The sequence below is a fragment of the Drosophila nasuta genome, chromosome 2L (genome assembly GCF_023558535.2).
Source record: "Drosophila nasuta strain 15112-1781.00 chromosome 2L, ASM2355853v1, whole genome shotgun sequence".
NCBI lineage: Eukaryota > Metazoa > Arthropoda > Insecta > Diptera > Drosophilidae > Drosophila > Drosophila nasuta.
In genome coordinates this window covers 1535776-1560512 of record NC_083455.1, presented here as the reverse complement: position 1 = coordinate 1560512, position 24737 = coordinate 1535776, and the positions used below count along the sequence as shown (strand labels likewise).

Below are 24737 nucleotides of genomic sequence, written 5' to 3'. Positions count from 1 at the left end.
CGTAGAGTTGCCAAAACTCTACTAGATCCGAAAAAACTGTTCTGGTTCAAAAGAAAGTAACAAATTGTGTACTGTGGATGGGTTAAAATTTATTTTTCGAATATTTCTCATCTTTCTGTTCCGTTTATTGCAGAATGACTTTTGAAAAGAGTTTTAAATTGTTCCTGCTTGATTTATTAAACGACTATTGTTGTAATATTGATATTGACGCCAACATGAAACACATTCAAGTGCCAAGTTGCACTCTTAGCTGTTTATTAATAAATCCTAGCCCAAGGGTGGTGCATTCATAACACTTAACAAATAATGTTTTTTTATTTTATCTCTATATTTTACAGGCCAGTTCAACACTTACGATTTAAGAGTGGATGAAAGAGTGGAAGACTCAGCCGCCTATGATGATGTGGCTGTTACAAATTTAAGGGAAGCAGCAGCAGTAACAACACGCATACACGAAAAACCAGCAGAAATTGGTGAGTGAAAATGATAGAGAATGAAAGAAAAGAGGTGCTCAGCTGAAATACACGTTTTAACAAACGTGCTTCAACATCCTCGATAGTATAGTGGTTAGTATCCCCGCCTGTCACGCGGGAGACCGGGGTTCAATTCCCCGTCGGGGAGATGTGAAATTCTTTTTTTTTTGCTGCTTTGTATATAAAAAAAAGTGACTATATAACGTAACTAAATTAGGTATTCAATATACTCAAAGTGTTAAACAGAAAATATTTCAATTTCTTATTGGTTATACTTTAATTTACACAATATGATAAGTTGACTTCTAATACTACTTATAGTTTATTAAAAGCCATTAAAAATTAATGTACAAATTTTAAAAATTAAAAAATGAATTTTAAAAATGTACTTAAAAATTAAAAAAAAGATTCGTAACATCTCTCCCCGACGGGGAATTGAACCCCGGTCTCCCGCGTGACAGGCGGGGATACTAACCACTATACTATCGAGGATGTTGTATGCCGCCGGTCGAAATGTCTATTTGTACATACGCCTTTTTTCGTATTGACTGGGTCAATATGAATGAAAATGTTTTATTTGGTGTATTGTTTTTTTCTCTCTTTATTTACAATCTGTCAATCATCAGTTCGATTGCAATTTTGAACACATACATACATATGTACAAATACAAAGTGAGATGGTTAAACGAAAGACAATTGCTTAGTGTATTGTAATTTGTGATTGTTGCATCGCGACTTACAATATTTAAAAAGAACGTGAACACTGATGCTTGATAGAGCGATAGAAGTTCTATCATATACTACGTTTATTTGAAGCCAATGTCTTTAAATTCGTCTATACTTATATGTATTGTTAAAAATTATTTAAACCGGAGTGTAAAATAGGTGTAGCCGATAAAAATCTACCAATAATTATTAAATCACTGTTATTGGAAAAAATGTTTTTGTCAAGACTGTCCCAACATCCTCGATAGTATAGTGGTTAGTATCCCCGCCTGTCACGCGGGAGACCGGGGTTCAATTCCCCGTCGGGGAGAATGTTTACACTTTTTTTTTTTAACAATTTTTATACCCAGTAAGCTTTAATAACTAATTATCGAAAAGTTCAGTATTGTATTTATTTTTTTGGTAAACTTCACTATTAACTATAGTCGTGTCATTGCCTGTTGGACGGACATAAATTCATGAAGAGGAATAGAATATGGTAGAATAGTTTCTAGCAACAGAGGCCAAATATGGATTTGTTTATTACATATATGGAAAGACAGTCTAATGTTGTCGGAATGGTATTTATTCTATTTGTGTTTTTAGTTGGGGGAATTCAATGGAAGAATTGGTTAGTAAAAATTTAAAAAAAAAATATCGTATCTCGATCTCCCCGACGGGGAATTGAACCCCGGTCTCCCGCGTGACAGGCGGGGATACTAACCACTATACTATCGAGGATGTTGAAATTGGTTTGCCTAAAAGACAATGTGGCATACGACATGTTGCGACATTCGCTTGAGGTTATTCCAACTTCGGGTTCCTAAATCTTAGAGGTCTTATTGAGATGTATTAATACAGAATTTTTGTAAATATGGTATACAACTCAACTCAAAAATTAATTTGCAACCATTTCAAAAAATTGAGCTAACACTTTCATCCCCAAGGTGTTAATGAAATATTTGAAATGCATTTACAAATTATTTTTGACGTGTTTCAAATCTCCAGCACCCCAAAGAAGTTTACGTACACATTTATTATGCATGTATGCGCTGCTTGACTTATGCTCAGCCGTGCGTGTAATTATAATTTATCGTTGTTGTAATTCCATGAAACTTTAACACCTCACCTTGGGGCATTGAAGTGTCTGAAAACGCAAACGTTGTTGCCGCGTAAAGAATCAAGAAATCCGTAGCACAGGAAAGGCGAGGAGATGAATGCTTAATTGCACTTCTCTTTGATGCATTTTTGGTAAGGGGCAGCTCTCTTGAAGTGTTAATGATGCAGTCTTCAGATACATGCGTATGTGTGTAAACACACACCTACATACATTACTTTACTCGTTTTGGATTCTTTGGGCTGTTCGCTTCAGTCGCACAATTTAGAAGCATTGCAAAACGTTCACAAAGAACAAGAACGGAATTTGTAGCATTTTTTGTGGTCCACATGCTGATGACAAAACACGAAATGCGTTTGTACTTATTTTTACACACTAACAAAAGCGACTCGCCCACGTTGACACAAATTTCTTGTAGAACACAAACCGAAATTTCCATGCAGTAAATACAACAGATATAGAGACACATTCACATTCAAGTGTTTCTGTGTATGTATGCAAGTGTATCTGTGAGATACATCAGTCCATTGCTACTCGAAAATGAGAGAAAAAGAGACGGGAAATCTTTTCCTTTGTTCAGAGCATCGACTGACATTGATTTAATGCCCAGCCACACTTGAAGTGACATTTCAAACCTTTTGGACAAGACCTTTTTGGGTATTGTCGGACCTTTGTTCTACTGAGGGAGATCGATAGAGTCCCAAAGATGGAAAGAGAGCGAGAGAGAGGGATAAACAAAGACTGAGAGCCAGGGGAGCCTGTTGCGCACATCTGTTGGCCATGTTGGTCCGTTGGCCCGTTGGCTTGAAGCATTCTTCATTCTGTATCTAATGTGTGTTGATTCGTTCCAGATACAGGTACAGATACCGATAACATATACTTGGGCCGCCAGTTTGTCTGGCATGTTGTCTACATCTTGTGTCTGAGAGACGTACAAAGGCGAACATTTCATTTCCATGGAAATACTCGAAATCTTCTATGAAAACCCATACCAATTGTATACAAATAAAAAATTCGTCTCTATACATACAAAATAAAGAAACAACAAAAAGTTGTTTTTTCCATTCCCTCAATGGTGGATGCTGTTTTTTTTTTCTTATTTAAACAAACGCAATAAATGTTAATGCACATCACTTAAAGGTGCTAATTGTAGACTGCAGCAAGTCCTCACGTTTGTAATATTAGTATAAGTCATAAAAATTTCGCGCCTAGCATTTTTGGTGCCAGACTCCCTACTCCCTACTCCCTACTCCCGACTGCCGCCTTCCGCCTCCCTCCTTCTTGTTGCACATTTCCACTCACTGTTGCATCCAAGAGTGCACAACTCCCTTTTCCATTCTATACTTGTTCAAATCTCTATCTCTCTCTACTCTCACATACAAATACACTCTTCCAGCTAGATAATTGTAGAACAGACAGAGATGGCATTCACAGTGGCTGCTGAAAAAGAATGGAGACCCAAAAAGAAAAATCAACATTTTTCATAGTCTACAGAGAGTGCCAGACTTGTTGTGTTCCCATTAATTTTTCCATATATGAAAATGGTAATTTATCTAAATCGCTCGTTAAATTATAACACAAATTGTTTGTTTAAAATTATATAATCAAGGTCTAAATTATTTGTTTTTGTTTCAACATTAATAAATGAAATTCTTTTTAGTACTCGATTTTATCGTTTTAAACAGTTCTGCATATAGTCTCTGTGAGTCTCCTCTTTAACTGTCTTTGGAGCATACTCTCTTCATCGCTCTGCCTTTTTATAGGGTATTGCACAGAGAAGCTTAATGCCCTCGCAGGCTGGCTGCATCCACCGTCTTTGGTGCACCACAGGCCATGGCGGGCGAAGTGTTGCCGGCTGTGCGCTGCGTGACTCCTACACTTGAGAAATCACACCTCGCCTGCCAGCACTCTCCACATCAACAACAACAACAACAAAAACAACAACAACAACACCAACAACAACAACACGTTGAACAAGCGTAACAACAACTTACGTTATTATTAACAACAGCAAGAGCAAGAATCTGGCAATCAGCGAGTAGAATCTGACCAAAGCATTTAGATAGACAAATCCAGAGCAGAGGGCACATGCCCAGCAAAATATTGTATACACTATAAGTTATGGTTTTTCTTTGTGCGAGATAATGAATGCATTTGGAGTCGAAATGTTTTTTGGAGCTGATTCGAGGGATCATAAGGGTTATCGTTGGTCTGAAACTATGCTCGAGTTCAGGGCGTACTCGACATTGCAGCTGTTATTCCAGCGAACGCAATGCCAAATGCGTTTTTAATGCAAAAGTATGAAATTCAACTACCTGAAAGCTGTTGAGCTGCTGGTCAGGTATTTACAGCGAGCCTAATTAGCGAGGCTTCTGTTTGACTTATACGAAATGGGTATCGGTTGACATCTAATGAGTTTTTGTGGACAGAATTCACTAAGTGTTGCTGTTGCACAAGAGCGCAAATGAAATTATTTGTGCTGGGATTATGATTGTACTTGCTAGAGATGGAGATGGAGATGGACATGGAATTGGCTTGGTGTTGCCACTAATCACACATTGCCTTAACAAATTCGAGACAAAGACTGTTATTATTATTGCTGGTTGTTATTGTTGTTGGCCAGTTGGCAGTTGTCAGTTGGATGCATATGCAAAAAAGGGCCTCAGATCCGTGCCCATTGCAAGTCTCCGTCGCAGTCCCAGCAATTACGCAGTCGACAGCCGCAGAAACAGCAGCAGCGGCAGCAGCAACAGCACCGACGGGCATTGCCCATGCCTTATATCTAGATATGTCAGTTATAATAAGCAGCAACGAAATACGATGCTACACAAACGGTTAAAGATCAAGATACTCGTACAAGCACTCTCTCAGTCACACACACACACACACACACACACACACATACACACACACACAAGTTCACAGAGCCATTCAAAACTTGAAATACAAGTGAGCGTGGCCAAAAGAAAAACGCCAAGTGAGCATCAAAGAGAGCACGCGTTTTAAATCGCGCACAAAACGCGCTATCGCTTTTGGCGCGCTCTCTCCATCAATCTATGTTTCCGTCTCTCTCATGCTAACTCTCTCTGTCGGTCACCCACACGTTGCCGACATAGAGACGCCAACGCGCTAGCGTAAAGTTTACAAGCACTTGAATGTGAGAGCGTTCGAATCATAGAAAGAGTGACAACAGTGTAAGAAAATACGAGTACAATAGTACACAATTCATGATTTCTATAAATTTATTTTAAAAAGAAATAAATGTTTCGCACAATATATATTTGTTCAATAAAATTATTATATTAGTAATGTTTTAAAATGCAACTGTTTTCACGCATTTGAAGAATGAAATTCATGCAGACATTTGGAAAGTACTGACTATTTACGCTCAGTGTTCTCAGCTCTCCCTTAATGCGGCTCTCTCAAATATTACCTCTCTCTTTCCGCTCTCTCTCTGTTTGAGTGCGCGCACTCTCTTTATACGCCTGTTGCTGCAGGCCGCAGCAAAGTCAGTACCTCATACGTCGTGCTCGTGTTGTGACGTATCTGCGGATTTCGTGTCGTGGAGGCTGCGCTGCGTTTCTTTCGTCATTCGTTTGTCGTGCAATTAGCAAACATTTTAAATGGCAAAGATTATTAACTGAATTGGCAGTGCTCATAGATCAAATGACAAGTGCTTAAGAAATCTAAATGAACGGAACGGAAAATAAAAAAATTGTTTATTGATTGCAAGATAGAATTGCGTGGATATTTGTGAAAAATTATAAACGCGCTAAAAATAATTTAAATGAAAAAAGAGAAGAAAAAAACAAAACGAAACGTTCGGTTCACAAACAGTGTTGTGTCTGCCTGAAGTAAAGTGCCAAAAAGTTGTATCCAACTAGAAAGAAATAATAGTTTGAGATTGAAATAAAATTGTATTTTGGCAAGTGTCTGTCCCTACGTCTTTCGGTGTGGCTGTCGCAGGATATCCGACGACTCGACGTATGCTTGGATTGAATTTCACCTGATTTGTATTGCCACCTTTCGTATATAATTATAATCAACGTGATCACGCGCTCACACCACTGCGGCGACAACAACAACAACCAGCAACAACAGCAACAACAAGGCCCAGCAAAAGAACAACAACAATAATAATAACGAGCAAAGGAAGAGGCAAGAACGGCGCACACACAGGATCAAGTTTGCCAAAAGCCATAATTTTGTCCGTTGTTGTTGTTGTATACACTTGGAACCCACCAAAGGGGGGAAGCAACAGGAGGCTCCATGGTGTCGCCGGTTTGACCGACGCCGCCGGCCAAACGACCGCAATAAACTAACCAAACCAAACCGAGACGAACCGAACCGAAAAGCAACCATCAGACTGACAGAGAGAGAGAGAGAGTGAGTGACGGAGAGAGGTGGAAGAGACAAAGGTATATAACGAATCCAGTTCTCGTTCTTCCACACGATCCACAACACACAACACCACATAGACAAACGGCTCGTGTTGCTACGTTGATGTTTGCAGTTGTTGTTGCTGCTGCTGCTGCCGCTGCCGCATTTATTGTTTTGGTGCACGGCTGACCGAGAGATCGAGAGCTGAGCAACGGGTCCCAACACCCGAAGACAACAACTTGCAGAGAGGTTGCTGCATTGCAGCAACAGCAACAGCAGCAGTCACTGTCGCTGTCGCTGCCACCGCTTCGCATAAAAATCATCGGCGTTGGTTGTTGTTGGTGTTGTTGCATCTTCAGACATGGCGCCGAAATCCAGAAAGAAGAAGGCACATGGTAAATATTAATATAACATTTCATTTATCTTTTTTTGTATGCCCCTGCGAACTCATAGATGGGGCATTTTAGCTGCAACTTAAAGCTAGAATTTCTTATATAAATGTATATATAGATAGAATATATTGTCGACTTAATCTTTCACTAAGTAATTATTTTAATCTATTTATCTGCTAATGATATTTGGGCATTAGTTTGAGCAAATATTTATTTCAACCAAAATAAATTGAATAAGAATTGCTTACAACAAAATTTTACAGGGAATCTGAGCGTCGAAAAGCTTAAGGCTGAGAATGATATTGTTTGACTCTCTTGTGTTGTTTTTCAATTATTGAAGTTTCCTATAGTTTCCCTTGTAGTTTTCTCGTTGAGCTGAGTTGAGTTGAGCTGAGATCTCCTGTCAACGTTATCGTTTCTTGAGATCGACGCAATAGTCGCGGAAATGGACATGTCCCAAGATCATGTTTCCATGATCTTCAACCGATGATTGTAGCTCATAAGTATGCAGTGCTCATATAACAAATCCTCTGAAAATATCCTGTTTGGTGTGTTCGTTGTCGATGGTTTTCAATTGAAAATTGAAATTTGTTGTTGCCTCTTTTTGTTTTCTTCTAATTGCGTTTTGTTGTTCCCTCTATGTCAAGTGCTGAACACAAAACCGAGTCGAACAGAGAGCGAGAGAGAGAGAGAGAGAGAGATAGTAGAAGAGCAATGTCGACGCGAAAGGCGGCCTAAAATATGCGACGTCTGACGGCTCCGATATTCCCGTCTGCCGTCTCCTTTGCGCCTTTGCTTGTTGTGCATGTTTTTCTTAATTTTTATGGACGTGCGCAGGTAGAACAGACCAGACTAGCAACACACAACAACAACAACAACAGCAGCAGCAAGAAGAACAAAAACAACATGAAATGAACAAAAACAAAAATAAATAAAAATATACCCGAAATCAACGGGCACCCCTTGCAAATGAGGCAACCAAAAAAGATCAGCTGTCAATTTAATGGATGCCAGTCCTACATCTGTATAGATGTGACTGTGCCTGTGTGTGTGTGTGTGACTATGAATTCTCGCATTTTATGTAGAACCTTGTGTCATTCGATTTCGTTTGCTTAGATTATTTTGATATGCATCTCAGCATTTAATTCAATCTACCCTTTAAGATTACTTTAAGTAACGTATTACGTCCATATAATGGATGATACCTAAAGTTAGAACTTCAAAAATTAATTTGAAAACAAGTCAAAATCAAATTTCTTATTGACAACAAGATGCACAATTTCATCCGCATTAAATACAAAAATGTGTAAGAGTTTCTATCCTCTAGACTCGAAAGGTATTTTTGGGTTCTCGGGTGCATAAGATTCGTTATAGTTCAAAGTTGTAGTGTTTCTTTCGCACATAATCCTCATTGTCAGTAGTTGACCAGGTGTAGCCGCCTCTTGTTCTCTGTTCTCTGTTCATTTCATGATTTATATTGTACATACTTTTAATAATAAACTCGCCATGGGCGGCCTCAGGGTGCGTCCCGGTCGGAATCGGAGTCTGAGTCAGTTCATAATGCGCATGACAAATCGGGCAAATGGAGAAACGGTCAACAGATAAAAACCCAAAGACGAAAAACACAAATGCGAAAACACCTTTTGATGTGGGACTTAGAGAAGTGTGTGAGAGATCTTTTTGCTTCGAAGAATTATGATTGAACCGAACTGGACAACGTAGGCTCCATTTTATGGAGGAAGTGCACAAGTGCAGGGTACGAGTATGCTATCATTATTTTCAATTCAGTTATGATTAAATGCGCGACGTTTTCCGTTATCAGCACATCAAAATTTTCGTGGAACCACAATAAACTGATAAGGCAACTCTCGAGGTGTTGCTCCCTAGGTGTGCGTGTGTGTTTTATATGGCCCGACAACCTGGTCGTCGCTTGCCAGTTTGTTAGTATTGCCAGACTTAATCTAATCAGCGAGTCGCTGGCGTAAACAAACAAAATACAAATAAAAATAAAAATAATAACAATGAGTGCAAGTTAAAAAAAGCCAGGCCGACGCAACAACTACTCGCCCTCACCCTCACCCTCACCCTCGCTCTCGCCCTGAGCATAGATGTGGAAATACATACTCGAATTTTTCAACAATCATTTGTAAAACTGTTACAATTCGAGTATTTGTGCTGACTTGTTTGCGCTGTTCGTCGTTCAAGTTTTGTGCGATTTACTTGCGAGTAGCATTTAAAATTAATTCACTTAAATGCCAACTTGCCGATTTTCGGGTTTTGTCGTGCAGCACACACAGCAGCGAAAGAGGTCATTGATTTTATGGGCCTGCATTCTGCATTCAATGTATCTGCGCCTCCTCTCCTCACCTCTCTTTTCTCTTCGTCGCTACTATTATCACTCAAATCGCCTGCTGTGGTCAGCAGAATTTACAGACGTCGCCGTGTCGCGTCTTAAAAGTCAAAACAAGCGAATTTGTTTTGTCTGCTTGGCGACTTGACGAATTTATTCATCATTCTGACTAACTCAAAAGATGACCCAGCCAGCTACGTGATCTATTCGTGAGAATACATGACGATCTATTTACATACATAACCGAGTGCCAAGCGTATAGATCTCTCATTGAATCATTATTGACTCATACTTTGGATTAGCTTTGGATTACTTTTTAATCTCTTAATTCACGACGTGTTCATTGATTATCGAATAAATATTCTTGGTCGGGATCAAAAGAATGTTTTTTTTACCTGTCACCCATTATATTATAACTTTGTGCCTGTAAAAAAATATTCACATTCAGCTTCAATAGCCGAGATGATATAGCCATCTGATCGGGTATTAGTTGCTTTGGTTACCAACTAGGTATAATTTGTACTGTGTATTTTAAGTGAAGTACTATATCGACATTTCAATATTTTCAGAATATTTGTAGAATATCGTTGTATTCAATATAGGTAGCGGCTATGTCACAGTCGATCACACTGGGGCATAGATTTTTTACATGTCATATTTTATAAATTATAAATAAAAATCCCATAATAAATATATGTACATACTATGCTAATTCAATAATTCAGAGAAAAATCTCTATACAGACAAGTTTCTTTTAAAAATATTGTGTATTAAAACACCTTCCCAATAGGGTACTAGACTGACTATCTTTGCAATAAAATTTCTTTCATATTATAAGTGTTAATTTTGTAGAAGGGAAACGACTAAAGGCAATCGTAAAAGACTATAGAAGGCCTGTCAATGAAATAATCTAAATATCAACATAAATGCAAAATTATGTATTTTAAATTCTGGGAGAATCCCATGCCATTTACACAACTTTCAGTAAAATCAAATCGTATAAACAAGAAAGATATACAAATCATATATATATCTTTATCAAATTGTATATGTTCGAATTTTTAAACTGTAAGGATCCTACACTCAGCAATTTTCTAACTGTCTTGCCTTTATTTAATTTTGAGATTAATCAAAGATTAAGAGCTTTGTTTTATTGCTTTAGCTCTTCTGCGGTTGCATGTGCTGACAGGAAGCTGCATTTACATAACAACTGTCAGTATGTGTATCTGCGTATCTTGCAGATACATTTCACTTCACTTCACTTGCATCATCAGCAAATTCCATGCCATTTTAAGGCAGCACGGGCAATCCGTGGACGGTTTTCCATTGCTTTGACAAACAACAGCAGCTGCCTGCGTATCCGTATCTGCATCTCTGAGTATCTGTCGGATGCAGAGCTGGCTCATTTCAGTCATTTTCACGCGCGCCCTCACATGTGTTGCACACACGTTGGCGACATATCTGCAAGAAGACCTGTAACAGGATATGATCACACTCTGTGATAAATACAAAACGATATTCTTTTGATTTCTGGAACTTTTTGTCCTCATTATTTAGTACATCTTTGGGTGCAAATATGTATTGACTATTTTTAGCGAGTTGAATTTATGAGTGTTAGTCCATCATTATATTTATATCATATAATAAACTGCTACTGATTTCAGTAATTCAAATCTCATCTTAAACACATTATAGCCGACAAGCTATTTTAAAGAGATGAACTTAATATTTGGTATAATAATTAAATTCTTAATTTATAACAGGGACTCCACCAATTAATTTTTATATAATTGAAGTTGCTTGGTGATTTATTGAAATAGAAGACAAATTCTTACTTTCAGACTAGGTTTTAGATTAATGATCAGCAAAAAATATTCTTATGGACTTATGGAAATACCATAGAAACTCGAGTCACGGGTATTTCGGTGTCGAGCAGTCTCGATGAAAGCATTTTGACTTCTTACATTCCTCTCAGTGGATTTTCTATATGTGTATCACAGACAGCGCGACGGCAAGTTTATTAGACTGAAATAACAACAACAGTATGAACAATGGCCGACAACTGTTTGGGGGCCAGACAATGCGAAACGAACCATTGACAACGCTCATATAAAAGATATATTTATATGAATATGTATAATTGGATCTACTAGATGTCTTCACAGATGTATATTCTTGTCTCTCTATCTATATCTCATTCTCGCTTCTTCGTTTTAGGAACTGACTTTTTTGATATATTTGTGTACACAACGTAGCAGACGGTATATAGTATATATATCGGACTATGTTGCTGGCGCTGCACACGTCAGCAGAGCGCTTCGCAGCCATAAAAGGCGCGACAGCAGAATGTGCTTGATACCCTGCGCCTCTTTGACATAGGGTATTACAGTATTGTCCAAATGCAAGCAGGTGGCCAGTGTCCAAGAAGATATAAATTATAAATGATTTATGTTATTTGTGTTTCAGACTCAATGTACTTTTCGTTGTTCGAATCATGTTTATTTTTAACAATATTGTTAACCGAATCTGAATCTCAATGGTCATACACGTTTTACTCTCCTTAGAGTGAGGGTATTTACTTGTCGTACTTTTTAGACTAGATCACACTAAACTTGTTGATTCATAATAAGGTGGCCAAAGCCAAATAAACGTGTACAAAATCAAATTTTATAATTTGACAGTCGCCGGCTTTCGCCAGGCTGTCTGTAGCAGCAACTGGTCGCTGTTGATTTGGTTGCTGTTGTTGTTGGTATCCAAAACGGCAGCAGCAACATGTTGCTGCTGTCAATGGCTGAGGGTAGCAGCAGCCAGAGCTAAAGCCACAGAAGCAGCAACATGGCCTAGACTTTTGTATGCCAGGCGTGTGCTGCACATAAATTTAATTGACATTTTGACGCGACTTGCATATTGGCCATTGGGCCACCCACACGAGCATAAACTTAGTATTCAAATTGGCCAAAAGGCTGCTGATTGATGGCAACTGTCAATTTCCTCCATTTCCTTTAGTTTTATCATTGGCTTTAGCCTCTTTCCTGTAGCTTCCTCAGATATCTCTAACGAATTGCAGACGCCACTCTGGCAGACATTTCGACTTTATTTTTAAGTCGTCGCGGCGACGACTCAGTTTAAATATAAGTAAATGTTTATTTTTGTAGCGTGGAGCAAGCCAAATAGCATTTGCTATTTCATATGGCAGACGCATAAATTTAAAATTCTTTTTTTTTTTGTGTTTCTTTTTTGTCGATCGAAAAACAAAGACGACTTATTAGCATCGCATTTGTTTCATCTGCGTTGAGCTATAAAACAACACATCAAAGTAATACCGAAACGGGTTGCATCAACTCGAGAAGGATCTGCTGATCGGCAAAGCGAGTTTGTTGGAGTTCAGCACGGATAGGGTATCTGATGGTCGGGCTGCATTCGAATTTATATCGCAATGACGCTGTGGGGCAGGTTTGTGCAAAGACGGCTACTGTTGAATCGACAAGCAGCAGCAAAAGCAACAGCAACAATGATAGCTAATCATCACCATTATAATCATTATGACGCCTTCATTTTGCGATTTAGATATTCGAAGATTTGGCGATTCGCCGACTTAGCGACTTGGCGATTTGCATTTATCAACATCAGCCGTAATTTAATGTTGAAATTGCCATAAAAAAATCAAGCGAATTTATTTATTGTTGTATTTAAATTCGATTTTCAATCCCAAATAGGTCCAGAACCAGTTGCTATTTGATTTATACATTTAGTTTTTGTTTCGATTTCGATTTTAATTTTTTAATTGATTATTTTATTTGCAATTTGACTAATTGTTACTAAGCTTATTTATTTCTCTTTTTATTACAGGTAAGTTTCGACATAAAAGGAAATATAAATCGAGTTTGTATACAATAACTACAACATTTTACACTGATCTGGCTTCAGAGATTTTCCATTTATTCATTATGAGCTCAGAATCTCCACAGCATCATTTTGGGTGGTCCACACTCATTGCAATTCCAGACCAGATGATTCAAAATATCTCATTTGTGTTTTTAATCATTTTGCGACTGCAATTAAAAACCATTAAGCCAAATCGGCGGGCACAGTCTGGCGGCGACCTCTCTAATTAAAGCTGATTGTGTTGATTTGAACGGGGCACATGCAAAATGCATATGCATCGAAAATAATTTCCACGACATCAATGTGCACTGTACGTAAATGCAATTGTTTTTAATTGCCAGCAAGAGCAGGACAAAAGGGGACAATGGGGTACAGAGAATGGCTCCCCATATACCAAAGCGTATATATGGATGCAGTTTTAAATCTGATAAACACACAAAATAAACGTTTTGTGTCCATCTATGACTATTTGGGTTATTGGCATTTCATTCATAACAACTCGAGGCAGTTTGTACAGACAACTCAGGCACATATGTATATAGACGCGGTTCGGCATTAATTATAGCTATTTATAAGGAAAAATCATTTTAAAAGTTGTCATGCTCACAACACAAACAGAAAACAACAACAACAACAACCACAACGTCAGAGGTTTAGCTTCGGAAATACAACTTTAGACGAGAAACGACAACAGCGTAAAGCAAAACTCGTTTACCTTCGCAGTCGTTCTTCTTTTCGATACCCTGTATCTAGTTAATGAAAATACGAGTGAATACACTTTCCGGCTCGAACTTTTTTTTTTTAGAATTAATCAGTTCATTTAGTAGAATATGTATTTATTTTATATCGACAAAATGTGCTTGAACTCAATCAGTTTCGATTCCAGAGTATGTTCAAGCCAAGCATACACTTCAAAATCCTCTATATGTTACATTTTTTTTCTTTTTAAGAAAAACAGTCAATTTCGTTTTAGTCATAAGCATTGTTTAAAGTCCAATGATTAATTTGTTCGCATCGAGATGGGGAAAACAGAAGAGACCATCAAACCGAAGACCTTTTACACTCTACAATCGCGAATCAGATAATTAATACATATCTCAGTTCAGTAGCTGTTCGATTAATTTTCTTGCGTTTATCGACTAGGTTATTTATCGAATATCGTCACAGCTTGACTACACAAAACCAAAAAAAACAGATGCTTAATTAAAGCTATAAACTTTGGACAATGGCATCTGGTCGCAGCAATTTGCATTTCATTCGTTGCTGCTGAGGGCGTATGCAAAAAACAAATTCAAAATAAATACAAAAAGAAGCGATTAATTACTATTGATTTACGGGGCGTATGCTTGATTTATGTATACAAATAAATACATATACGCGCTAGCGTTTGTCCAAGACGTAAGATTAAAAATAAAAAAGCAGCGGGCGTTTCTATTTATGTTATGTACAAGTGAACGCTGACAAAAATAAGTAACTGGAGATAATGAAGTATTTATATTGATGATGAAGACAATGATAAAAGCACAAATGATAACGACTTCGTGTCCATCCCCAGTCTGGTTGCAACTTGCAAGTTCAGAGCAGCCGCCAAATTTTCACTTGTGTTTTACCGTCTTCCTCTGTTGCTGTTGTAATTTATGCAGCTCTCTATGTTTTCGAGCATTTCAATCAGCTAACAAACTGGTATGCGTACCTTTATATGTACATATAGCAAACGCTATTCTTTTGAACCCGGATGTGTGTATCACAGAGACGTGGCAAAAAGGAGGCTAAATCTAAGTCAGATTTGGATATGTCAATCGTTTAATGTAAATCGAAATGAGAATGAATGAGGAGTCTACGTTTTATACTTGTTCCCCAGAGGGTAGAAGGGTATTATAACTTTGTGCCTTCAGGCAGAAGGAGATTTCTCCGATCAGCGATTTTTGGTATATATGTTACGATAATGAATTCAGTATTTTTGATTCCTGAAATTTTGGTTGCGATCAGATAAGAATTATAGAAGAATATTGAAGAAGGCTCCTGTATATCTGGTATATTTTGTACTCTATGGAATATTTTGAGTGTAGTACTATATCGATATACCAAATATACCCATCGGTATATTTAGTATATTTGTGCAATATTTTCGGTATATTTGTAGAATATGGTTTTATTTTATTGAGCACACTCGACTGTAGCTTTCTTACTTGTTACACTTTCTTTTTCTCTGAAAATTGAATAATATTAAAACTGTGAATCGAAATCATTTGACACTTTGTCAAGATTTGAGTTATGGTAAATGAATGTTTACTGTTCACATCCCCTTTTGGGGCTGACTACGCCCCCGTGCTGAGCCGTTGGCATCTAATGCGAATTCCGTTTAAGCCTTATGTATGTATGTAGATTAGATTATGTATGCTGATTATGCGCAGGGTTGGACACTCGACAGTCAATTTTGAAGCCAGCCAATATGTGACTCGAGTCGCGTGGGTGTTGTTGTTGCTTGTGCTGCTGCTGCTGCTGTTCGTAGTTGATGGCTGATGGTTGTGGTTACCTTCTGCTTTGCATGTGAAACGAGTTTCTTAAAAATACTCGTATACCGAGAGCAGACAGAGACGGAGACAAAGATCGAGACGCCCTTGTTTCACAGCAGCATCCGGCGGTGGCAAAGCCCACGCAGCAAACAGTTCCCTAGCAGTCCCTAACAGCTCTCACTGTGTCTCTGTTGTATTCACACTCTCTCACCGAATCTTTGTCTCTTGCTCTCTTTTGTACTCTTTTGGTTTTTGAGCCCACGCGCCAACAGCTGGACGCGTTTTTCATAGCTCAACTGCCGCTTGGGCGTTATTTGATTTAATTAAAAATATGCGACACTTAATTAAAACGCATGCAGACGCTTTTAAGATTTTGCAACTGCCGCAGTCGGACTCGCTGAATGAATGGCGCACTCACGACTGACACATGCAGCCAGTCTAGTACAAGTAAAGTTTTATTAAGAATTTTGACAGCGTTTTGATTAAGAGGCAGCCGCAAGGCAATCACTGTCTTACCAGCAGCAGCAACAGCAGCAGCAGCAGCAGCAGCACTTGGCCAACGAAAACGCCCACGACAAACAGTCTTCCAAGTAGTTTTATTAGAAATAACTGGTTGGCATTTCCACAGACTTGCTAAATAAAACGTAGTGTGCATATGTGTAGTATATTAACTATCTTGGAGTCTGAGAGAAAACAAAAAGCCAATCATGCACTTTACAGCTGCTTAACAGCCAAGAAAACATGTTTAAGCATTTACTGCGTTTGTTGTTTCTGTTGCTTTTGTTTGTATTGCCGGTGACACGTTTTGAAAGTCAATTAAACGCCTGTAATATGCATTTATGCAAATCAACCGCATTGGAATGCAAAACACAATTGCCAATAGCATAAGCGCAGCTTCTATTCACTAACAAGTCGGAGCAGTGACTTAACAGATCGTTTACAAGAATGCGTCTTGACATTAACACTTCAGAAATATCTTTATACCTGTTCTATGTTTTATTTAACGCATTCAGTTAATGCATTTAATGAGCATCCACACAATTCAGTTCAAGTCCGTTAAGTTCACTGGATCTTTCAGTTACTTATTACCATTACCACATGAAATTAAATGTTGTTTGCAGATTGATTGAGCTCAAGCCGCACAACCAGTTTTTGAAGTGTTAATTTTAACACGTCAGAACTCTCTATGTTTGAATATCGTTAAATGTTTATTCCTCAAACTTGAGTAGCATTTTAGTAAATTTTATTAGACATTAGCATGCAAGAATAGCGATAACAACTCTTGCCAATTATCGCAGGGAAGGGAACAAAGTCTAAGCAGTATTAGGGGAAGTTCAGCTATGGGAAAAACGTAAAATCATGCTCTGCAAAAGCTTTTATTTGCGAAAAATATTTTTATTGCATACAATTTGAACGTGAACCTGTTGAAGAAAACCCAATTGATCTTGATAATCAGCTAAAAGCAACTTTCATCTTACCCGGCTTTTTTTACAGTTTCAGTTTTAAAGTTCTAAACTCATCTGTTGCTACTAAGATAAAGAATTTAAGAAAAACGTTTGTATGGCAAAAAACGTGTCTCAGTTGCTTTGGCTGGCAATCCGATATATTTTGTACTCTATATTTTTAGTTTAGTACAATTATGATATACCAAATATAGGTTAGGTTAGGTAGGACCGGCTGCCCCAGTACGGGGCAAAGCATAGACCAGTGGAGGTCCGTAGCTGAACCGGTAGCTTATCTACGTCTCAGAAATCGCGCAGTATGGATGCATTTTTGGCAAAAGCCAGCAGCATCCTAGGAGATAGCCGTGAGACGTCCCGAAGATCGTTGTGGCACGGCGAATTAAGGTATTTCAGCCGGAGTCGGGATAACGCTGGGCATCTACAGAGAAGATGCTCAAGTGTTTCCTTAACCCCGGGTTCGTTGCATTTCCTGCACTGATCACTGTTCGTGATGCCCATCTTTACAGCATGGACAGCTGACATACAGTGGCCAGTTAAAATGCCTAGCATTAGCCTGCAGTCTTTCCTTGAAAGCTGCATGACGAATTTGGTTAAGTTTTTGTTAGTAGAGGCACACATCAGCCTTGCAGTTTTGCACGAGTTGGCATTACGCCAGCTCGCGTCCCACTGAAGTCTAGAGCGCACCTCAATTTCACTGCCTAGAGTTCGCAGGGATATCGGAACATTGCACATGTTGCCAACATCGAGCCCCACTCCCTCTTTGGCGAGAGTGTCTGCGATCTCGTTGCCATCGATGCCCTGGTGGCTTGGGATCCAATAGATTCGCACGACCGCAGATGCGTTCAGCGACTCTATTGCTCTTCTGCTGTCCAGGACAACTTTGGACTTGACCACATCAGAGTGCATTGATCTTATTGCAGCCTGGCTGTCAACAAAGATGTTAATAGAGGTGTGATCACGCTGTAAACCCCGAGCCAATTCGGCAGCCTTGCCAATGGCAAAAACTTCCGCCTGGAAGATGCTGCAATGGTCTGGGAGTTTATAGGATTGTTTGGAGACCGGGTCCGGGCAGTATACGGCCGCTCCGACACCATCATCCATCTTCGAACCGTCGGTGAAGAGGTTGAGGGCTTCGGGAATGCATAACCCTTCCCGCCAGCACTCCGGTTCCAAGAATATAGTGTTAATATGGTCAGTACTGGTAAGGGGATAGTATAGTCCAAGTCTCTACTAGTCTCCCTACCAATGGCGCTGTGACCATAGCCTAGCAGACCCAAATTGCCAGTTGCGGCAATCCGTAGGGACGATTTTGCGGCTATGGATTGCGCGTATAGGTGTAATGGTTCCACACCAGCTATTACCTCGAGGGCTTTAGTTGGCGTCGACCTGAGAGCGCCTGTGATACACAGTAGCGCTTGACGCTGTGTCCTTTCCATGATGGATAGGTACGTCCTTTTTTCAGTGGCCTGCCACCACACTAGAACACCGTAGGTGAGGATAGGGCGAACAACTGAGATGTATATCCACCGCATTAGATTAGAGAGAGGCCCCAAGTGCAACTAAGCATCTTCTTCGCCATGTACAAGGCTCCGGTGGCCTTCTTCACCCTTTCTAACACATTGAGCTTCCATGTCAGTTTGCTGTCCAGGACCACACCTAGGTATTTTACTGCTAGGCTCGGCTTTAGCATAGTGCAGCCTATTTTTGGGGGACCACGCAGGTACCTTATACCTCTTCGTGAAGAGGATAAGGTCCGTTTTATCCGCGTTAATGCTGAGCCCGGCTGATTCGGCCCATGCTTTAACTTCCCGCAAAGTAAGTTCCATTACGGAACTAAGGGTGGTTGGGCATTTCCCAGTTATCAAAATGCTTATGTCGTCAGCATAGGCAATTAACTTGGGGCCCGTCTAGTAAATTTTAGAAGTAGGCTATTTACGACCAAATTCCAAAGGAGAGGCGAGAGAACCCCACCCTGGGGAGTGCCACCTCGCACTACCTTTGTAATGGCCGCATCGCCCCACGTAGCCACCACCCGCCTGTCACAAAGAAGGCGGTTGACCCATCTGTGGATCGCTGGTGCCGTGTTAATTGAGGTAAGGCCCTTCATAATAGCATCAGTGGTGACGTTATTGAAGGCGCCTGAAATGTCAAGAAATGCACCCAAGGCATATTCTTTGTAGTGGTCCGCTTTTTCTATGGAGGCTACTAGAGCATGGAGAGCAGTCTCAATGGACTTGCCCTTTGTATACGCATGCTGATTTGGGGACAACAGATGCATTGAGTTGCTTCTGATGTGCAAATCAAGTAGCTTTTCAATGTTTTTAGCAGGAAAGAGGTTAGGCTGATAGGCCGAAAGTCATTTGGGACCACATGACTGCATTTGCCCGCCTTGGGCAGGAAAATGACTTTCGAGGTCCTCCAAAGAGTGGGGATATGACCCCATGCGAGGCACGCCGAATAGATACCCGATAGCCACGGAACAATCGTGGGCTTGCTGGCTTGCAGCATTGCTGGCGAAAGTCCATCGAGACCGGGCGACCTGACCTTCGCAAAGGAGTTGATAGCCCAAATTATTTTGTTATCTGTAATTAGACTGGCAGGGAGTCTCATAACTGGGAGACTAGGAAAGAGCTGCCAGTCACTATTCTCTATTCCAAATACCAAATATAGGCTTTGGTATATTTTTGTATTTTTGCTGTACATTTTTGATATAATGTAAGAAAGCGGGTATCTCACAGTCAAGCCCTCTTACTTGTTTTAACTGGCACTTCTATTGAGTCAAGCTCATTCTTTGCTATTCGCTAGATCTTGATGTGTAAATATGGCGATGAATTTCCTGTACTTTTAAAGTACACATATAAAGTAATACCTCATCCAGTGTACAATTTTATTTGTTGGGAATGATCAATTCAAAGAATTCGTCTAAATCAGACTTTAATAAATGCAATCACTGAACTGTAATTAGTTGTACTCTCGAGGCTTTCAATTCACTTACTAGCAGCAGCTGCAGCTGCGAAGATTGCTGTTTGCCGTTTGGCGGTTGGCGTTGGGGGTTGGCCATGTTTACAGCGTGAATCAGCTAACGATTTCCGCTGCCAACGCGCATCTCCACACCACACCAAACAAAACAACACTTCACATCACATCACATGGTCGTGATGTAGTTTCAGAGTAGGTGCACTTTTCCACAAGCTGCGATAGCTGATTTTGCATTTACATTTCGTTTGCATTCGCATTCAAGCGTTTATCATATTTCCTCGCTCGCTCGCTCGCTGTCTCTTTCTCGCTCTTTGAGGCGTGGGTTTCAGTCGTGTCGTAAACATTATGTCAGATGGCCGCCCAATCTATAAATACTCCCACAACATTGGGCGACACTCGCAACAGCTTCACAGCGCTCCAGTCGAAATGCGTGGCATGCCACACTCTAGGCACATCCGCCATGCTTGCTCCGTGCGTCGCCTTCTTCGGAAATGTTTGCCAAATGCCATAAGACTCGTGCTGCATAGAAACATATGTACGTGCTGGCTGGCTGACTGGCTGGCTGGCTGGCTGGCTGGCAGGTCATGTGCTACCTAAAGATATACAAATCGGGCCACTATCTTCACCTACATACGAGAGAATGCGTATGTGTTTGTGCAATTCGAGTGTGTGTGTATTTATCTGATAGATACATACGTATTCATAGTAAGCTCGCTGACGTTTGCCCACTCGGAGGTGAGCTCATCAATGGCATCAACAGAATCAACAATAGCAACAGCTGCTACATCTGCGACTGTCTCTGTCTCTGCTTCTGTCTCTAACTTATCTTGTGCTTCTGCTACAGCAGCAGAGAGTTTGACTGTTGCCAAAATGTTTACAGCCAACACAAGTACATCAACCATCGCACAGAGTTAATGCCAGCAAGAAACTGTTTGCAATACGCCAAAGATTAAATACTTTATTCTCGTAGAATAGATTGATGGTCACAGTCAATTGAATTTTGCTTATAAATGATAAAGATTAATGGGGAATGAGTTGCCATTTTTATCACTTCGATGTGTCTTTTAGGTGGGTGCATTATCAAATATTTTCGCTCGATTATATTATATGTTATGGATCCTATAAAACAACTTGTCTGACTGGCGATAGGATGACTATATGTATTCCTGCAAAATTAAAAATGTTTAGCTATATAACTATATTAAATTAAAATATTTTATTAAATTTAGTTTATTCTTTATGTAATAAACGTTAAATTGGTATGATATATTAAGCAGTTGCTTTTTAGTAATATATGTTAAACGGTAGAATTTTTTAAAGTGGTGTTTATTTTAATTTCGCAGCTGTATAAAATATTTAATAATTGCTAATTATAATGCTTTACGAGTATTTACTGAATACTGCCTAATGCAAGCAATAATTTTAGTTATTTTTTGTTGTTAGTTGCATATTTTTCAAGTCCTTAACGAAATATGAAATGTGATTTCTGTAGCGCGTGCAGTTGGCGCCAAGTTGGAGCCGCTCAGCATCATGAAAGACCCGACTCATGGCCGAAACAGGTAGCAAAATATGTTGAGAGGACGGGAACTGGAGAGAGACCGGGTCTGGGTCCAGAGATGGGCGCAACAATTTGGCGTCTTTTCATAATTTGGTTTCCCTTTTATCTTCGTTTTTATCATAAGAACGGTATAAAATTTATAATTTGTCTGGTTGCCGTGTTGACGACGCGACTGAGATGGAAGTAGAGGACAAGCCGAAGAGGCTACTGTGCTACGTAGGAACAGTCTCAGTTGATGCACAGGTAGTGGCTGTTGCCAATATCGACAGCAAAATGAATGATTAAAAAAGGCATATCATCTACTTGTCATTGTCGACAGTTTGCAGTCACGTTTTGCGTTGCCAAATCACTCGCCAACAACTAGTAAAAGTTGAACCAACAAACTGCAACAACAGCTGAGAAGAGATATAAAACAACAACAACAACAACAACAACAGCAATTGTCGCTGCTATTAAAGTGTAATTAAATTATTATCTCGCCATTGCGCCCATTGCATTCGATGGTGGGGTGTGGCCCAAAATGCAAACAACATCCGCCAATTTGTGATTTTTGTCGTTACAAAAATCGAACCACACTCATACTTACATCTTACATGTGTGTGAGTGCTCTGAATTTCCTCTCGCTCTTTTATTGAGCTGCTCGACTGTCAGACACCCTGCAATAAGCTACATATTTTTAGGAAATTTGCTTAATTGCCTAAAGTCACCCAAAGGCGTTTGTTGCCGTTGGATTTATGCAACAACTGTTTATTTATTAATCCAATAGCAATCGCCAATCTAACCCAATGTCAACAAAGATAACTAAACCAAACAATTCTCAAGTTAAAGCAAAGTTTCGAGTTGCTTTCCTATCAACAATTGAGCCTTGTGAACCAGTTATTTTATCCAAATATCCAACTAATGACACAAGCTGAAAGCAAGGCACAAAAGTTTAATTTCTAGTTGTATTGTTAAGTTCTAAACAAATGAGCAAATTCGTTGATAACTATCTTCCTTACACAAATTACAAATTAATCAATTTCTCTAGATGGATTAATCTGTTGCCAACAGAGAGGCAGCTGGTGTCATTGTGGAATAGTTGGTCGAACAAATTGAGCTGCTTCTTGGAAGAGACAGCCGTATTATTTACCTCAACAACTCATGACACACATCCGCCTAGCGTTGTAAATCTTCTGGCAAATACTCGTATGTTCGTACAGTATTTTATGGCTTATAAATAGCCGCATTAATCGGTCTCGTTTGCGTTATAAGAATGTCTAAAAATATGTTAAATAGCCTGTGCTTTGCCGTGTGGGCTGAACAGGCAGCAGCGAGGGGAATCCGAAAGCAAACAACAGGCAAAGCAACCTGCAGCTTGCAGCTTGCAGCTCGAGTATATAAAATTATTGCACATTTTGCACAAGCACTTAAGTGATTTTTATGAATGAACAGCGAATGCAGCTATTGAGGAGCTGCTACACAATGCTGGCAGTGAGTGCTAGCGGGCGGGTGCATAGATCAGCCATGGGAACGACTCAATGGCTTGCTAACGGCGGTTACTGGCTTCTCTTAAGTGTCAGTTACTGCAGCCATGCGAAATGTGGCCATAAAAACGCACCAAGCTCAGACACAGACATAGACGCAGACGCCCACAAAGCACAGCAACAACAACGGGCAGAACCTGTAAGAAGCTAAACCGTTAAGCAGTTGTAGCCATAAATCGCCAGCCCATTGGCTCGGTTGACCACCAAGCAGAGCTGGAATTGAAGTTGCAGTTGAAGCTGCAGCCGGCGAAGCTGTCACTTGAGCACACACTGAAGCTCAGACTCAGCTTAGCTGGTAGCCTGTAATTTGTTACTTAGTTGCTTAGTTACCAAGTTAGCTCCTCAGTTGAGTTGGCTGCTTGGCTTGGCGAGTAAATGGCGTGTAGCGGCGACCTGAATCAATTGCTCGAATTACCGTTATCGGTCAGCCCAGCTCCACACCCCAAACCCCAATCCCCAGCCACCGGCCATCGCTCAGTGGAGCTTTGTCTTCATGCTCAGTCGCATTTCATGCACGCGCGCGTTTGGCTAGCGTTTTTAACCGCACACAGTTTGGCTTCTAATTGAATTGTTCAAGCTAATTATAATTATTGGCATAAGCGATATTGCATGCAACAAGCGATTGATACCCTTCAATGTAAATGCGAATGGGTGTTATATCCAAAATGAACCAAACGCTATTCCAATCTTTTATTTTTGCTCGAATATGGACATTGACATTTATTAGTGTATGGTTCTTTATTGCAGTATTGCTTCAACTTCTTAATAAATCTAAAATCTAAAATAAACTTTGCAAAATTTGCTTGTTATATTAAAAGGTCTAACGCAATTTTTGGGGCATATATTAATTATTAATATTAATAATAATATAAATAAGTCAACAATAATAGTTCTGTTCCTTACCATATTGAATGATTCTATTGGACAAAACCTTCGTTTCTAAGACAAAAGTTGTATATATTAACTTCACTTTAAAGATAAAAACGCTAATTTATTTCATGCTTTTCCTTGCACCTATTCTCCAGTAGGGGAGCTAGAGCCATTATACGATGCTTCACCTCACACCTTTATTATTATTAGGTTGTTAGTAAAGCCGTGCCATATGTGAAATATATTTAATTTGAAATATACTTAACTGTACCTAAAACTTAACTCGAACTCATTTAACTATTTTCCAATTTCAGCACGCTCTCTGCGCTGCTACTGCGATGGAAGCTGTCCGAACAATGCCAGCAACGGCACCTGCGAAACACGACCTGGAGGCAGTTGCTTCAGTGCCGTCGAGGAGGTGTACGACGAATCGACAGGACTCTACGAGGAGGAGCGCACTTACGGCTGCATGCCGCCAGAGGAGAATGGTGGTTTACTAATGGTAATGCTCTCATCATTTCTGCTT

The 24737-nt window shown here is 39.7% G+C and overlaps 1 protein-coding gene and 4 non-coding genes across 6 annotated transcripts in view; 3 read left to right on the top strand and 2 right to left on the bottom strand.

Moving 5' to 3' along the window:
- Nucleotides 1-24737, top strand: part of LOC132783728 (bone morphogenetic protein receptor type-1B) — a 54900-nt gene that overhangs the window by 27462 nt on the left and 2701 nt on the right. The window contains exons 2-3 of one of the 2 annotated variants that reach the window (XM_060789076.1): nt 339-473; nt 24526-24713. In XM_060789076.1, coding sequence (XP_060645059.1) covers nt 339-473; nt 24526-24713 — 323 coding nt within the window. Of the gene's footprint in view, nt 1-338; nt 474-5807; nt 7071-24525; nt 24714-24737 lie in introns of those variants that run through there. The other variant, XM_060789077.1, reaches the window with a different exon arrangement.
- Nucleotides 550-621, top strand: Trnad-guc (transfer RNA aspartic acid (anticodon GUC)). The gene has a single exon. It is a non-coding gene; the product is annotated as a tRNA-Asp (tRNA).
- Nucleotides 894-965, bottom strand: Trnad-guc (transfer RNA aspartic acid (anticodon GUC)). The gene has a single exon. It is a non-coding gene; the product is annotated as a tRNA-Asp (tRNA).
- Nucleotides 1438-1509, top strand: Trnad-guc (transfer RNA aspartic acid (anticodon GUC)). The gene has a single exon. It is a non-coding gene; the product is annotated as a tRNA-Asp (tRNA).
- On the bottom strand, nt 1848-1919 carry Trnad-guc (transfer RNA aspartic acid (anticodon GUC)). Its single transcript has one exon. It is a non-coding gene; the product is annotated as a tRNA-Asp (tRNA).